Genomic DNA, 16,603 nt, shown 5'->3' on the forward strand with positions numbered 1-16,603 from the left:
AGGTATGCTGAAAGGGTGGAGGCTTGACATGTAAACTTTGTGTGCCTGTTCTCAGTGCATAAAGCAATTGCACTGCCCCTTTTAAAGGTGCTCTGAAGCCAGCTTGGGGATTTAATTTTCTGTGCATCTGCTAAGAGAGAATCTTGGTGCAGGAAGAATGGATCCCATTGCAGCATGGTCTGTGCCATGCATCCAGGCAAGCAGAACAGCTGGGTGTAGCTCAGGTAGGGTGCAGGAGGTGCTGAGCTGCTGCTGATCCTCTGCCTCCTGCACCATGGCTGAGATTTAACAATGCAATCTGTGAATACCTGTACTTTAGGCACATTTTTTAATTAGACCTGGTGTCTCAAGGCCTGGCTGCTCAGCAAGGGAGGGGTGGGCAGGTGGCAGGGCCTGCCCTGTGCTGTGCTCCATGGCCTCTCTGGCATTTCTGGGCTTGAGGGCACCCAGCAATGCTCACCTGTCCCTCTGAGGTATGCAGCAACACCTAACAGGAGGGAAAGGCGCCTCCACGGGCCCTCTGGATGGAGAAATGCTGCCAGGGCAGCTGGCTGGGGAGCTGGGTTTGAGAGACTGGCTGGAGATGATGGCAGTGCCTTTTTCCATTGGTAAGTGATTGGGGTTTTGTGGTGAGAATCACACAAATAGATGAAACCAGGAGCTGGCTGATGGTATCTCATAGCCAGAGCAGTGTTGCTGCAGGGCACTGCAAGTATCTGTGGAAACTGTTGTGCATCATAGACCCACACAATGGTGAGGGGCTGGAATGGACCTTAAACACCATCTAGTCCCAACACCCCTGCCATGGGCAGGGACATGTCCCAGCGTTGAATCTCCCTGAGCAAACCTGTTCTCACCATCCTCAGTAAAGAATTCCCTCCAAAAATCTAACCCAAATTTCCTCTTTTTCAGTTTGTACCCTTTATTCCTTGTTCTGTCACTACAGTTCCTGATGGAGAATCCCTCTCCTTGTAGGCCCCTTCAGACACTGGAAGGTTACTATGAGGTCATGCCTCTATATGGCTCCATGCTCTTTTAAAAGACTAATAAAATTATTGCTGGCATCATCACTTATGAAATCACCTTTTGTGTGAGCTTTGCTGTGGTAAAATTGCAGATTTTGAGAGTGAATTCCACCATTTATAAGTGTAGAATGTTACACAAAAATACTGTTAGCTTTTAGTGGCATGTGAATGAATTTGAAAGTTATTCAGTATGGCATCTGTTCTTTACATATGTTCTAGGGTGAGTGAGAAGCACCCTGTGAAAGACCAAACCATTCAGGACAGACATATGTTTGCTTTTACAGTCTTCCTTAGTCCCTCTCTTTTTTTTGTCTCCATCAAGCTGGTGCCAGAGCAGTCTTGGTGCCCGAGATGTTTTCTTTGCTCTCATTATAGCCTTGCGTTGCATCCTGGGCACGGTGATTACGCTCATTAACTCACGTGCCTGAAGCATTTAGAGAGCTGAGTCAGAAACAATATTTATATCCCAGTGCCTTTCTCTGTATTTATTTCCATGCTGCCACAAGTTCTGAAGGAAATAAAACACCTTGCTGGGCTTTGATGTTACCAAGAGAATTGGCCCAGTGCTGGGCACTGCTGAGGCCGCACCTGGGGTGCTGTGACCAGGTCAGGGTCCCTCAGTTCAGAGCGGACACTGAGGGGCTGGAGCAGATGAGGGAGCCGAGGGTCTTCATTGGGGGCACAGGGAGTTCAGGGCACGGGGCTGGGGAAGGGGCTGGAGCAGCTGTGAGGAGCAGCAGCTAAGGGAGCTGAGGGTGTTTACTAGGGGGACAGGGAGTTCAGAGTAGGGCATGGAGCTGGGGAAGGGGCTGGAGCAGCTGAGGGAGCCGGGGGTGTTCATGGGGACACCGCGAGTTCAGAGCAGGGCACGGAGCTGAGGAAGGGGCTGGAGTAGCAGCCGAGGGAGCCGGGGGTGTTTACTGGGGACAGAGCGAGTTCAGAGCTGGGGAAGGGGCTGGAGCAGCGGTGTGAGGAGCAGCTGAGGGAGCTGAGGGTGTTGCTCACTGGGGACACAGTTCAGAGCAGGGCACGGAGCTGGGGAAGAGGCTGGAGCAGCTGAAGGAGCTGAGGGTGATTATTTGGGACACAGTTCAGAGCAGGGCACGGGCTGGGGAAGAGGCTGGAGCAGCTGAGGGAGCTGAAGGTGATCATTTGGGACACAGTTCAGAGCAGGGCACGGGCTGGGGAAGGGGCTGGCGCGGCTGAAGGAGCTGAGGGTGTTCATGGGGACACAGGGAGGCTCGGGGTGACCTCAGGGAGCTCGTCAAAGGGGCCCGGCGTCGGACTCTGCTCCCAGGAAACAAGGGACAGGACAAGGGGACAGAATCTTAAGCTGAGCCAGGGGAGGTCTAGGTCGGACATTAGGAAGAATTTCTTCACAGAGTGATTACATATTGGAACGGGCGGCACAGGGAGGTGATACATTCACCGTCCCTGGAGGTGTTTTAAGGAAATATCCGATGTGTATCACTCAGTGCCGTGGCGCAGTTGACAAAGCGGTGCTTGCTCGCAGGCTGCACTCAGAACTCTTTTCCAACGCGACTTTTTAAGTGGGAGTGGCGCCCCTCCCCGGAGCCGAGCAGCGCCCCCCGCGCGGGCCCGGCGCCGCCTCAGCCGCACTGCGGCGCGCAGGGGGGCGCGCGCACGCTCCGCGCGGTTCGAATCCCAGCAGCCAACCGGCGACCGGCGGAGCGCCCGGGCTGGCCAATCACAGCGCGCAGGCGGCCCGCGGAGGCTATAAAAGGCGGCGGCGTGGCCTGCGGAGAGAGGGCGTGGCCGGCGGTGCGGGAGCGGCGCAAGATGGCGGAAGGGGACAACAACAGCGCCCACCAGCTGGTGAGGGCGGGCGGCCGCTCGGGCCTGCTGGGGGCGGCGGAGCCAGGCCCGCCCTGCTGTGCTCTGTCCTGTCCTGTCCTACCCGCAGCGGCGGCTGGCAGGGGCTGCTCGGCCCCGCGCTGTGTGACGCGCTTCAGCGCTGGGGGTTCGGTGTGGGGTGGGCTCGGGGCCCACGCGTGGGGCGGGCGCTGCGGGCCCGGGGCGCGGGAGCGGCGGCTGCGCTGCTGCTCGCGGGCCGGAGCCCCCAGCAGCACTTGGCGTTACGTGGTCTGCGGCGGTTACAGCCTATGTCAGTCTGTCAGTCCATGTCCCTGTGTGTCTGTTTGCGTGCGTGCAGCCTCCCGCTGCGGGACCGAGCGCCGCAGCGATCCCGGAGAGCGGCAGGCGTTGGGTGATTCAGCTTAACTAAACGTGCCAAGATATGCTTGAATAGTTAAATAAACACAAGGCTATATATATAGTGATGCCTCAGTTGGTAAGCGGCTGCCGTGGGAAATGGGGAAATGGCAGTAAAAACCCGTGAAGGGGCAGAGGCTGGAGGCGTTTGAGCGCTGCGGTGCTGCACACCCAGCCTGGGCACAGGGAGCAGCTTCGGGAGCTCGGAGCTTGGGGGGGGGCTCCGGAATTTGTAGAAAATCCACGAGCTGTGTTGTGCTTGTTATTCTAGTGGCGTCGGAGTTCTCATTGGAATTAAGTGTAGCACATTGGTGCGAGTGAAACCTGTTCTGTTAGCTCTGCACGGCAGACGTGCGAGTCTTCATGGCTTTTCGCCTCTTACTGCTCGGGCAGCTGTCGGTTCTGTTCACGGTTTACCGGAGTTTTGTAATCTTTGAGATGCCATCTCCCACTGAGGGGACACTGTTAAGCTCTGTTAAATGTGGAACACCTCAGGTGAACTGCTTAGCAAGCTGATGGCAGCACAGGTGGGGCCTCCTTGCAGGAGGGGTGTAGGGAGGAATGTAGGAATCACATAGGAAGTGGAGCTGAAAGGCTGTTTTGGGCAGCTTGTGGGAAAACGTGCTGTCCTGATGTGATCAGTTGGATGACTTTACTGTGGATTCTGAGTCTTTATCCATCTTCCTCATAATAAACTGGCGTTGGACAGCAGCCAGAAAGCTTCAATTTAATGTGGTAGAGTTGTCTTGGAAAATACATTTATTTTTAAACAGTTCTCATATTACACTTTTCCAGTCATTGACACTGAAAACTTGAGAGGCATTAAAACCTGATGTTCTACGAATGGGGGGGATGGGGTATGGTAAATGGGAGATTAGGGGAAAACACCTTGGCAAAATCTGGGAGGAGGTATTGTTTGGCCTGTCCATGCTGCTAGGATCTTGACTGTTTAAAGGCATCACCGCTGCCATGTCATAACTTAGTACAAAACTCACAATATTATTACTAATTTAATTACTCAGAAAGATTTGTGTCTGGGATCTTTAATTATTACACTGTATTTTTTTTTTTAGCTACTTCAGTGTGGGAATTAATTTGATAATCTGGTTAAAGGAATTTTCTTCTCTTGTTTAGGCAGCTGAAACTGCAAGCTTGGAAGAGCAGTTGCAAGGATGGGGAGAAGTGATTCTGATGACAGATAAAGTTCTGCGCTGGGAGCGAGCCTGGTTTCCTCTGGCACTGATGAGTGTTGTTTCCTTCTCCTTCCTGTGAGTACCTTCTGGGAGCCTGCAGCATCATTGCATCTTCATGGCTCTGACCAAGCCTATTAAGAAAATTAGTAAGACACCTGGAGAAGTCTAATAGGAAGGCTTTTACTCTAGGTTCTTTTTCTTCAAACGTGTGAACTTTGTTGGAAATTAAACCCAAAAGTAATGAAATCAGGAAGTCACATGATTCACATCCTGCTCAGAATGGTTTCTGCAAAAGCTGTTTGCCAGCAGTAGATGCTGGGGTTTTTCCTGTGCTCAGCTGAATGTTCTTCAGTGCTGCATTCATGTTCTGCCCTCATTCTTTGTCCCCTGCTTCTTGGTCAGATCTCATGATCTCCTTTGGTTCCCCCCCACAGCAGCAGCAGTGTCCTTACAGAAAGCTTGTTTCCATAGGGCACAATGTTCCTACTCTGCCTCTTTGCTGTGGGTTCAGGATAAGTTCAGGGTGTTTTTTGCACAGCTAGGGTTTTTAAATATTCTCTGTCATGTCTTTTGAGAAAGGAGAAAAGGGAAGACTGCAGGTAGCTGCAGTCAGCAGGGTGGGAAGATGTTGCCTGTCTGATAGGAGGTGCTGGAGGTACTTGGATGTGCCTTTATGTAACATGGTAGTAAAGATGACCTGACTGCCTTGCTCAGACAGCTGTTTGTGCCAGCTCTGCAGTTTGCCAGCTCTATCTGTTCCTGCAGTAAGGAGAGAAATTATTAAAAAAAAATGTTCAGCCAGGTGAGACAGGAATAATTGGTCTTTTGGCTAATATAAATTTTTTTGCTTTTAGGGGAGGTGATGGTGGAAATAAATGGAAACTGAAAAGTAACTTTTAAAAGAAGTAATTGTGTGAAGTTGAGGGTATTCTGTTATAAATTCTGTGGTTATAGCAGGGAAGATCTTGTGCTGAGTAATACTTTATGGAAATGCAGAACTACTTCAGGTTCTGAACTCACCACAATGACCTTGAACACTCAGCACAGTGTCACTGTGCAGATGTACAGAGCACATGGCCCTGCAGTAGCACTCTGCAGATGTACAGAACAGCCCCACCATGGACTGGGTCATTTCTTTGCTTCTACTATTTCAGTTTTCAGGAAGTTCTGTGAAGTACAGTTGGATAGCAGAGGGCCCAGCTGGGTGTTATCAGATACTAAGGAGATAGCTGGTTCTTATCCAGTTGCCCTTCTGCTGTGTTTGAGTGATGGCAGACTGAATATGGAGAGTGCAGCACTGCTTTAAGTGGAGATTGATGGCCAGAACAGGTTTGGCTGGCTCTCCCAGGAGAGACAGAGCAAATGACAGCCTCTAGTGGATTTGAATTCTGTGACTTGAGCAACAAAATTAGAGCTTTTACTCTGCCTGGTTATTTCATTTGTTCAGTCATCATCATCCCTCAATCAGTGTTAAGTTCACTGTTGGTCAATTTCTGAGAGAATAATAATGATGAAATTTTACTTCTACTGAATTCATACCTTATTTGCTTGTAGTATATTCTTATCTGGTATATTAAGAGAAAAAGGCATTTTTTGTAATTTTGTTTGAGGTTAGGGAAGAGAGAGCTCTGCTGTTGGAAGCTCTGAGCCAGCCTGAAGAAGCGACCAAGCGTGTCTAGTACTGAGCAGTTGGAGCACTCAGAAATAATTTCTCTTCTTTCTGCAGGATGATCTACTATTTGGACCCATCAGTTCTCTCAGGTGTCTCCTGTTTGGTCATGTTCCTCTGTTTGGCTGATTACCTGGTTCCTGCTCTTGCTCCTCGAATCTTTGGCTCTAATAAGTGGTGAGGAAAGCTTCAATTGAAAGTTTATTGAGTGTAATTATGATCTTCATCAAAATGGATATCTGATTTGTGGATATCAAATAGTTACTTTGTAGAGTCATTGTAGAGAGAAATCAGCAATCTCTATAATCCATGAAGTGAGGACAGTAGCAACATATTCTTTATTCTTTTTCTGAGGTTAACTACTACTACTACATACCTTTATTGTTCCTTTTCTTCTGGAAAAATCAGATTTTTTTTTAAGAAGTAGGCACATTCTTTGCTCTCCATTAAGCATGCTAATTAGTTCTGCTAGACTAGTTTTTAGTAATTAATGGATAATATATACTGAAAAGTAAAATTATGTGGAAGAGTACTGATTGTATGTTTGGAAAAAAGCGGTAGTAAATGTGATAAAAAAAGAGAGCAATGCAGAGAGTATGAATGTGATTGTGATTGAAACAGATTTGAAAAAAGCAAGTCTTGTACAAAAGCAGTAACTTGAAGAAGAACCTAATTTGAACAACATTTTGAATTAAAGGTGAATTTTAGTGGATCTGCTTTGGGATGACTAATGGATAAATGTTCTTATGTAGATAAGCATTATTTGTGTGTATCACACTGGTATCAGATGAAGGTCAGGGAGTCAGTTTAATTAACAGTCAGCAGACAGGAGAATTACACGGGCACTTCCTTGCAGTGCTCAATAAGGTATCAAGCAAAGCAAAGGCCTGGATAAGCACTGGGTACTTCTTTACTGCTGGGAAAATGCCATGGGGGATTTTTAAAATTTAAAATTAAATCTTGAATTCTTATTTCTGGCTTTTCCCCCCTCCCTTTAATAAAAGGACCACGGAACAGCAGCAAAGGTTTCACGAGATTTGCCGCAATTTGGTGAAATGTCGCCGCCGGATCGTTGGCTGGTGGAAGCGCCTCTTCACTCTGAAGGAAGAAAAGCCTAAAATGGTACTGAGTTCTAGGAATTAATCTGTGTTGTCTTAAGATTTTGTGTGATTTAGCTTTGTCTGAAGTATTTTGGCGAGGTCTGAATGAACTGGTGTTCCACACCAGCAACTGGCACTTCTGGCTGTGACTTGGTACTGGTCACACAATTATTCAGACCTGGAGTGAGTGGTAAGGTACAAAGCTTAAAAACTTGCAGTTCTGTGTAGTTTAGGACCATACCCTTGATAATTAGATAAAGGAAGACTGGATTTCTCTGGATAGGTAAATTTTTGGAAACAAGCTGTTTCCAGTGTGCACAAACTCCAAAAACCTGGATCTTCAGTAGTGTGTCAGCTGGTACATGAGCTACTGAGCCACTGTCCCAAAACCAGCTGTGGGTGCAGCATTGGGGATGGCACAGTCTGGCACTAAGGAATACCTGGGCAAAAAAGAACATGTACCCTGTCCAGCTGATGGTCTGAAAATAAGTGAGAATGGACAATTACAGATCCTGTAATCTCAGTTTTAACATGCCTGTGCATAGGTATCATGGGTGGAAGAGCCAGAGAGCTTCATGTTAGTTTGAAATGTTGAAGTTCTGCCAAATACTGAAGGGAAGGCAGAATCCCCAACAGGTCTGTGGTAACTCCTCCCTTTTCACCTTCAGTACTTCATGACCATGGTCTTCACTCTTGCTGTGGTTGCCTGGATTGGACAGCAAGTTCACAATCTCTTTCTGACCTATCTTATTGGTAAGTGTGGGCATGCAAAACACAAGGAACTCTCTTGTTAGCTGCCTGAAATGGATTGAGACTGGTAGAAGTAATTTTTGGTTTAGTGTGGTGGGATGTTTTTGTTGCAGGGTTATGTTTTTCTCTTTTCAGGCAATTAATGGGGCTTAAGGGAAGCAAAGAATTGCAGAGTGACAGTAGCTTGTTAAGGGAGTATTAATTGTTTTTTTTTTTCTCCTTCTCCTCTTTAGTAAGCTTCTTGTTGCTGTTTCCTGGACTAAACCAACATGGGATCATCACAAAGTACATTGGAATGGCAAAAAGGGAGATCAACAAACTTCTCAAGCACAAGGAAAAGAAAAATGAATGAAGGCTTAAGTGCTGTTCACTCTAGTAGAAGGTTTTCTTGGGAACAGTTTTGAGAATTAATGTATAATTAAGACAATAGAAGTTGTATTGCTCACTGACTTTTTTTTTAATTGGCTCCCTGATGAGGTGAAAAAGTCATTCCAGCAGCTGCTGTGGGTTTGTCTCTTGCTGTGCTGAGTATGAGTAGGGCTCTGCAGCCTGGAGCTGATCTGTCTGAGACATCCTGTTCTTTGATGTATGGAGCTTGTTAAGTGTCTTCATCCAACAGACCCTGGGCATAACTACCCCAACAGCAGAGCTGTAATGCCTGATAGTATTTCTGTGACTGTGTTAGATTTGCTGGTCATTAATTGTGGTTACAGCAAGTGTGAGAGGCAGTTCTGAAGGCTGATGCTCCTTGGAGACTTGTTACTACTGATCCTTGTGGCAGGAGGACAATTAGCAGAGTGAGAATGGCCATGGCTGAGGGTGCACATCCAAAATGGGGGCAGAAAGTTCCATTGTCTCACTGAACCTGTTTGGCTGTGTGTACCTGAGAATGTGTGAAGTAGGGTCTGGAATATATAAATTTGTACTTCAGTTATTTAGTGTAAACTGTAGTGAAAACTCATTGCACTGAGACTGTAGAAAATGAGTGAGGGTGTGTGTAACCTTAAGAGCTGATTGTTCTGGAAACTGCTGTTGTCATGGAGCCTTGTAGCACGTTTGATTTTATGAATGTTTGTCTGTATACAAAATCACTCTGAATATGCTGAGTTTGACTCTGTAAATAAGCCTGAATTGTTTGTGCTTTTCTATGATCTCTCCCTCCTTTTTTAAAACTGAACTGTTTTTCTTTAAAAAGCTAAAACCTGTGTTAATGTTTTAAAAGTTTACTGTTTTAAATGAACTCTCTTCAGTGTCTATTGTAACTGTTGAATAGGTAAATACAGACTAAAGAGAAACTACTTGAACACTTGCTCCTCGTCCATGTCCAGAGAAGGGTGTCAGTGCATTTTTCAGTGTAGCAGGAGGTCTGGGAAGGGTTGAGGGAGTGCTGAAGGGCACAGCCTGTGGATGGGGGAGATCCTGGGTGTGTGCAGCCGAGTGGTGACACGGCGCCGTGTCCCCAGCTGTGTTCGAGAGTGAAGAATGTACTGACAGCGGCTTGGGTGGTGCCCGTCTGCTGTCACAGTGTGCCCCTTCGGAGTGCGAGCTCAGTACAGACACAGCCCATCCATCGGCGGGGGCTGTACTCATCGCAGCCCCGTGTCCCCGTTGTCGCGGTGTCCCCACTGCGCTGTCCCGGCCCGGGGCCTCAGCTGCGCACTGCCCGGCAGAGCGCAGCTTTTTGTCCCTCGCGCCCCGCCGTACGCGAGCGAAGCGTCCCCGTTCCCATGGCAGCCGGGCGGCGGCGTCGCTCCGGAAGTACGGCGCGCGGCTTCGGCCAATGGGGAAGGCCAGGTCTCAGAGGCGAAGTCTCGCGATATCTCCGCCCGCCGCTGGCCCTCCCATCAGCCCGCGCGGCCCGGGCTCTTCCTTTTCCGCCATCGCGCTTTCGGTGAGTGGGGTCGGAGCTGCGGGCGCGCAGCATCCGCCCCGTCCCGCCGCCATCCGCGCCCCGCGCCCGCCCCGCCCGCGCCGCCGCGGGCAGCGGGCACCGCGCCACCCGCCTGGCCCGGTTTGAGCCGCCGGCACCGGCGCTGGCCCCGTCCAGAGCCCGCGGAACGCGGGGCGGGGGGCGGCTCCTCCCGCCCGTGGCCCCGCGCTCTTCAGCGATGCGCGGCGGGAAGCGGCAGCGGCGGCCGGGCCCGAGCCGGAGCTGTGGGGAGCTGGGCCGGGCAGGGCGCGGGGCAGCCACGGAGCCGGTGCGCTGAGGGGCCGGGGCAGAGGGAGCGGAGCGCGGGGAGCGGGCGCGGTCGGGCCCCGGGAGGAGGCGGCCCTGGCGCGGGGGGCTGGCGGCTCTCGCCGGGGGCGGGAGTTGGCTGCGCGGTGCTGGTATCCCGGTGGTGAAAGTCCTCGTGTGCCACAGGAGCTGCCCCGGTGCCCGGGCAGGGACAGCTCTGGGCACGGTGCTGGCAGCGCCCCGGCTCTGTCGGAGCGGTGGCCGTGCCAAGTCATCCCCGCCGGCCTGGGCTGCTCGAGGCTCCTTTTGGCGAGCCTCTGAGAGCTGCTGCTGGGTTTCCTTTGCGAAGCTTTGTGTTTGTGCATCCTGCAGGGTTTTTGCAGATCAGTGAGCCGAGCAGCATCTGTTGATTTAGTATCACGTAGGATCTAGTTATTGCACAGGAGTGGTACTGTGCAGTTGGGTGTTAATTGGGTTTTAAGAGCAAACTGATTTACCTGAGGAGCTGTCACACTGCTGATAGGTGTCTGGATGGTGCTTTTGAAATCGTGTGTGTGCTTTGATAGAGCCAAATTTAACCGTGTCAGGCTTCCTGACGTGTTTTGGTAGTGGTGACTCTTCTTGATCACAGCTGAGCGTGTGATCGCTTCTCTTCTTTGGCTTGAAGTGCTTTTCAGGCTTCAGTACAACTTTCTGTCAGTGTTGGATGTTTTCGATGTAGAATTAGCCGTGGCAGCAGCGCTGCTCGGCGTTTCCGTGCCGAGGAGCCGGTGCAGTAACTGCTGCCCTCCCTGCAGGCACCATGGTGCGGATGAACGTTCTGGCCGATGCTCTCAAAAGCATCAACAACGCAGAGAAGCGCGGCAAGCGCCAGGTGCTCATCCGGCCGTGCTCCAAGGTGATCGTCCGCTTCCTCACCGTCATGATGAAGCACGGTGAGTGCCGGCCCTGCTCCCCCGGGTGTCTGCGGGTGCTGCTGGGGTAAAAGATGTAAATCCAGGTGCTTGAAGTAGTTTGGTGCAACATAGTTAATTAGTTGTGTTATTGTAGCTAAGTGTTGTGTGTGTCTCTGTCTGCTGGTCTCCTGCAGGTTACATTGGTGAATTCGAGATAATTGATGATCACAGAGCTGGGAAGATTGTTGTCAACCTCACAGGCAGACTCAACAAGGTAGGATTTGTCTTCCTGAATTCAGTTCTCTAAAGAGGTGTTTAAGTGAGACTTTTTTCTTTTAATTTTATGTTTGTCTGCTCTATTTCTAAAAGAACTGCTTGTAAAGGAGGTGGTATTTGTTGAATCAGTGTAAATAAGAGTGGCATGGATGTTATCAGTTAAAAGGGTGGTTAATTTGCCTGGATTCAAAGTGGTGTGGGTCACTAATTATATTTCTTTTAAACTCTGACTATGTAAGATACACTTTCAGGGAAGTCTGCTTGCAAGTGCTGTGTATTTCTCTCTGTTCAAAGGCTTTCTGGCTACCTAGTGCTTTCTCAGTTTCTTTGATATTTAAGCTGTCTGGAAGACTTGTCTTAAGAGATAGGGGCTGAGTTGGTTTCCAGTTGATGTTTGATAGCTGCAGACGTGGAGAAGATAGACCTTTCTCCTGCTGCCAGGTGGGCTTTGCTTGCAGTGAGGAGAAGTTGAATGTTACATTAATTGATGCCTGTGAAGCTCCTGGGGCATATGAAGCATTTGTGTGTGTTTTGGAAATTCTTAAATGCTTATGTCTCAAACTACTGAGCTGTGTAGTTCTGTGTGACTTGCTGTGCATCACTGTTTACAGCTAAGCTCTTCCAGTGAGAGTTGGCTCTTCAGTAAAGAAATAAAAAATATTTCTTGGTCAGAATATGTTGGAGGCTGTCCTCATGAAGGAGATGTCATCTGAAAATTGCAGAGTGTATAAGGCAGATAATGCTGACACCCCCAAATTACTGCAGTAGTTACAGTAATTACAATAGACACAGTGTTGTGTCTGTAATAAAAGTGATGTAGGTCAGGTTTGAGGGTAGTGTTCCTTGAACTCTTCCAGGATGATATGGATCTTCCAGGCTAATGGATATAATGTTTCTCTCAACCATTTCTGTAAGGGAACAGTTGTTTAGTTCAGAAAATGTGAGTAGTGCAGGAACGTGTGCTTCTGGTTTGGGGCTGGATAGTTGAGATGATTGGAGCCACTGAGGTAACTGGGGGTGGTGCTGGTGGTCTTGGTCAGTGATACAATTACCTTGAAAATTCCAGTAAATGTTAATTTCTTCCTGGTTAAAATCTGTGTGAGGTTGTTTTTTTTTTGTTTTTCTTTTTTTTTTTTTTTTTTTTTTTTTGCTAACTGTGTATGATGGTTAGAGATGGAATATCCCTGAGCAATCCCAGGAATGTTGCTGATGTTACAGCATGCTTTAGTGCTTCCCCCAGGTGTGGGTATCACGTGGGTGGTGTGGCTTCAGCAGCAGTTTAGGGCTGTGCAGGTGAGGAGGAGGAGGAGTGAGGCTGAGGCAGGAGCTGGAGCTGCTGTGTGAGGTCCTGGGGTAAGGGAGAGTGTGTGACAGCACTTGGTGAGGTCCTGCAGGCAGGGAGCTGGGATCACACATCTGCAAATCCATGAAGTTCTTCAGTTTGTAATGGAATCCTCTTTTACTTACAGTGTGGTGTAATCAGTCCCAGATTTGATGTGCAGCTGAAGGATTTGGAAAAGTGGCAGAACAACCTGCTGCCTTCCCGTCAGTTTGGGTGAGTATGAGGAAGGGTCAAATGTGTGTTCTGCGTAAAAATGTTACACTCACAAACTGCCTGGGTTAGACTCACCTGGCATCTTTTCCTCTGATCAGCCTGGAGTTAAATTCCAGTGTAAAAATCGATCCTCCATATAAATGCCCTTTTAAACCAGTTATACAGGGGCACTGCTAAGCAAGGATCTGTTTCTGTTTGGCTTTGGTGAAATCCTTGTTTGACCATTTCACAGTTTAATGGAAAGTAGGACTTTTCTCATACTTGTTTTGGTTTTATGAATGGCTGTTCTTAAATGGGGAAGGAGTTATGTAAGTTACCAGGTCGGTGAAAGTAAATTGTGCTACTTAAATTCACATGTCCTTTGTGCAAGTTAATTGGGTATGAAATGATGAGTAACTTGGAGGCTCCATTGAACAAACCTCCACAACACAGGAAATCTTACATTATGCAATGTACCTTTTCTTCACAAAGTGTGTGGAATTGAGAGCTGTAATTCCCTGTGCACCAGGATGGCAGAGCTGGAAGAGTCTCCAGGGCCTCAGCCAGTGTGTCCCATCAAAGGAAGGATTGATTAATAGTTCTGTGCTGTTTCTGTTGTTAGAGCTCCAGCAGTAGCTCCTGCTTGAGCTGGCCCTGTGTAGCTACTCTGTGTTGTCATTGGGAGTTTTAAGAGTATAGAGTGGTGGGACAGGAGGTTCTCAGACCTGGGGCTGTGTGGGTGAGCTGTGTTGGTAAGGCAGATGTTGGCTTTAGCAGTGGCAGCTGCTGCAGGTGCAGATGCTGCTCTGCACCAGGCAGAGATCCCAGCTGAGGAGCACTGGCACTGTGGCACCTCTGCCTGCACTGGGGAGCAGCATCTGTGGAGGATAGAAGTGGACTTGGGCTAGAAACCTGTCCAGCAGCTGGACAGGGAGTGCCCAGTGGGAATAGGTAGGGAAGGAGGCAAAGAGCTGGGGAGCAAGGTCTGTCAGTGTCCTGAGTGTGCTGCAGGGCTGTGCTCCTGAGAGGAGCTGCCTTGCACTGGTGATAATCAGTCTCACTGTGTTGGGCCTGTTACAGGAGCAGGCCCTGCTGTTTGTGACACAGATGAAGGTGGTTCTGTCAGCTCTGCAGCAGCCTGCAGCAGGGAGATAACCTGAACATTTGCTCTCTCTTGGCAGGTATATTGTCCTGACAACCTCAGCTGGGATCATGGACCATGAGGAGGCGAGACGAAAACACACAGGAGGCAAAATCCTGGGATTCTTTTTCTAAAACTTGTAAAAAAAGAGGATACTAATAAATTGTCCAAATGGACTCAGGTGTTTCCAGTGGGTATTTTAATGGCTTTGAACACTGCCTGTGACAGTGCTTGTAACAGCTCTTCAGTAGTGCTGGAGGTCCAGCTTCACTTCAGATGATGTTTGGGTTCCACACCATCCCTGGTCACAATTCTATTTCTGTTAATGATATAATGTACTTCTAAAAGTTACCACTGGAGTGGCATTTTGGGGGCACTGTACAGGAGAGCCTCAGCAGGGGAGCTCTAATTCTAAACCAATGCTCATCCCAGCTGTCCTGCTAGGGCTCACCTCACAGGTGTTCAGTACATGTGTTTGCAGTTACCTCTGTGTGATTCTAGAGTTTCACCTTTTGCCTCTATAATAGAAGATGCCTTGCCAGAAGGTATTTCCTATTTATGGTTTAAAAAGTTGTGGGATGTGGGATTCTGGAATAATTAAAATGGTTGAAGTTTTGATTTCAGATCAAAAACTTGTTTCACATCATAGGATGTGAAAGGAATTACTGAGGTTAGGAGGTGAATTATTCTTTTCCTTCAAATTTCTCCTTTGAAAGTGTTTTGAAACTCCAGGATTTTGGGTAGAGTAGTTGCTGTGCATCTGTTTTGTGTGTTGGCACAAAGAAACAACTGTTTGGGATTTCTTTACATTTTCAGAGTGGGGAAATAAGGTTGTCTGAACCTACAGGTAGGGAATACTTAGTATTGAATGAGTTGGTTTTCTTCAGGCACATGACAGCACAGTGTCCTTGATGCAGAGAAATCAGATGTGTTTCAAGGCAGTACATGGAGCTGTACAACTTGATAGAGGATGGGCAGCAAGCTGGGCTGATGGCATTGTCCAGCAACAGCTGGAACTGCCCTGCCTTGCTTCACTTCATTTGGAGTCAGTCCTACCAGGAAGAAACTTCTGGAGATGTAGCAAGTGTTTCAACACACTCTAAACCAGCTGGTGAAATTTGTGATTCTGATAGAAACAGTTGGAACCCAAGTTTTCCTGCTTGGTGATACATCCCCATGCCCACCGTGTACAGTTGCTTGGGCTGGAAGTGTCCTGCCTTGAAGGTGATACTTATCACAAACCTTAGCTGGAAGGGGCTCTTCAGGCACTGAGTCTGAGCTCAATAACTCTGTAACCTCTCTTGGTGCAGTCTGTTACTCTTTATGGAGAAAAGGAGAGGGTGATACTGTTAAGCAGAAGGTCTTTACTCTGGGCAGACACTGCAGTGTCCCTGATGTGCTTGGTGCTCCCCGAGGAGGGTGAGAGCCAGCAGAGCTCTGAGAGTGCTCCCAGGGGATGTGGTGGCAGCAGCACCCTGACCTGGGCCTGGCTGAGAAGAGCAGGGGCACAGGATAAAGCTGGTTTGCCTGCTGGGTCACAGCTCTGATGGACTGGAGACAGAAAACATTCAAATGGCATCACTGGTTCTCAGTTTGGCTGGAAACAAATCTGCTTAGCTGCAGGTCTGTACACTGAATTAGAGTAGTTACAAAGTCTGTTTCAGCCCTCATTTTCTTGTCAAATGGAGATATTTAGTGACAGGTGGGGTTTTTCTATCCTTAATGGGTTTCATTCTGCAGTACCAGGCACTGACAGCTGAGATCTTGTACTTCTTGCTCAGAGTAACCCTGAAGATTTTATCAAGATTCACTATTCTTTTTTATAATATCTTGATTTTTATCAAGTCTAGAATAGAACACGTTTCTCATACCTGGTAGAAGAAGGCCAATGACAATTTCAAAGCTTCCTTTAGATGAATTGACTATGGCAAGTTTCCTGCTGGTTTGACATTTGTTTTAAATCAGTTTTACACAGGACATACATGGCAGTTTTCCTGACCTAGCTTAGCTGTGTGTCCTTTACTCCCACAGAGACTCCTGAGGTAACAATTTCTGATGTTCTCAGTTGACAGATCAGTTGGGAATGAACTGTAAATTTATTCCACAAGCCAGCCCAGGAACTTTCATAGACTTATTAAATGGAAATTAGAGCTCTGATGTAACAAGAATGACTTGAAGGTAAGGAAGCAGCCGCAGAAGCACCTTTTCTACAGGATATCTACAAAAATGACTGCATCCAGGCTTACCACATGTGGAAGCTGATGTGGCTGGTTTGGGTTCCTGAGATGATCTTTGAGCTTGCACCTCACTGGTGAGAGCTTTGCTGCTGGCTGAGAGCCATGAACTTTGGAAGGTGGCCTTGGGAGCTGACAGGAGAGATCACGACAACACAAGCTTTAGATGGGTGCTTTAATGCAGGAATTCTTACTCCCAGATATGCTTAAAATCTGAAAGTGGTGTCATTGTTTTAACCTCAGTGATGTTTCCTGGGCTGAGGGCATTTATATGCCTTGGGCAAGCAGTCTGTAGGTAAAAGCATTTTGGGTAAGAGGAGGATTGATAGAGATGGGAGGGGAAATGGCACAAAGCTGAAGGTGCAGTGTGGATTACA

General features: G+C 48.3%; 2 protein-coding genes across 2 annotated transcripts; both read left to right on the forward strand.

Moving 5' to 3' along the window:
* The first annotated feature begins 2,704 nt into the window (after positions 1 to 2,704).
* Positions 2,705 to 9,273, forward strand: ARL6IP1 (ARL6 interacting reticulophagy regulator 1). The gene is made up of 6 exons (XM_054643443.2): positions 2,705 to 2,861; positions 4,392 to 4,525; positions 6,177 to 6,296; positions 7,124 to 7,241; positions 7,888 to 7,972; positions 8,203 to 9,273. Exons 1-6 carry the CDS (start codon positions 2,826 to 2,828, stop codon positions 8,319 to 8,321), a joined length of 612 nt encoding a protein of 203 aa, XP_054499418.1. The 5' UTR covers positions 2,705 to 2,825; the 3' UTR covers positions 8,322 to 9,273.
* Positions 9,274 to 9,773: 500 nt separating this feature from the next.
* Positions 9,774 to 14,168, forward strand: RPS15A (ribosomal protein S15a). The gene is made up of 5 exons (XM_054643445.2): positions 9,774 to 9,860; positions 10,943 to 11,080; positions 11,236 to 11,315; positions 12,787 to 12,872; positions 14,033 to 14,168. The coding sequence occupies exons 2-5, from the start codon at positions 10,948 to 10,950 to the stop codon at positions 14,124 to 14,126; spliced, it is 393 nt and encodes a 130-aa protein (XP_054499420.1). The 5' UTR covers positions 9,774 to 9,860; positions 10,943 to 10,947; the 3' UTR covers positions 14,127 to 14,168.
* Positions 14,169 to 16,603: the final 2,435 nt, after the last annotated feature.

Source organism: Agelaius phoeniceus, chromosome 16 (genome assembly GCF_051311805.1).
Source record: "Agelaius phoeniceus isolate bAgePho1 chromosome 16, bAgePho1.hap1, whole genome shotgun sequence".
Taxonomy (NCBI): Eukaryota; Metazoa; Chordata; class Aves; order Passeriformes; family Icteridae; genus Agelaius; species Agelaius phoeniceus.

Excerpts from the sequence above, each read along its gene's own strand:
- RPS15A (XM_054643445.2), top strand. The coding sequence starts at position 10,948 with ATGGTGCGGATGAACGTTCTGGCCGATGCTCTCAAAAGCATCAACAAC. Across the intron at positions 11,081-11,235 it reads CACCGTCATGATGAAGCACG|GTTACATTGGTGAATTCGAG; the intron begins GTGAGTGCCGGC and ends GGTCTCCTGCAG. Across the intron at positions 11,316-12,786 it reads TCACAGGCAGACTCAACAAG|TGTGGTGTAATCAGTCCCAG; the intron begins GTAGGATTTGTC and ends TTTTACTTACAG.
- ARL6IP1 (XM_054643443.2), top strand. The coding sequence starts at position 2,826 with ATGGCGGAAGGGGACAACAACAGCGCCCACCAGCTG. Across the intron at positions 2,862-4,391 it reads ACAACAGCGCCCACCAGCTG|GCAGCTGAAACTGCAAGCTT; the intron begins GTGAGGGCGGGC and ends TCTCTTGTTTAG. Across the intron at positions 4,526-6,176 it reads GTTGTTTCCTTCTCCTTCCT|GATGATCTACTATTTGGACC; the intron begins GTGAGTACCTTC and ends TTCTTTCTGCAG.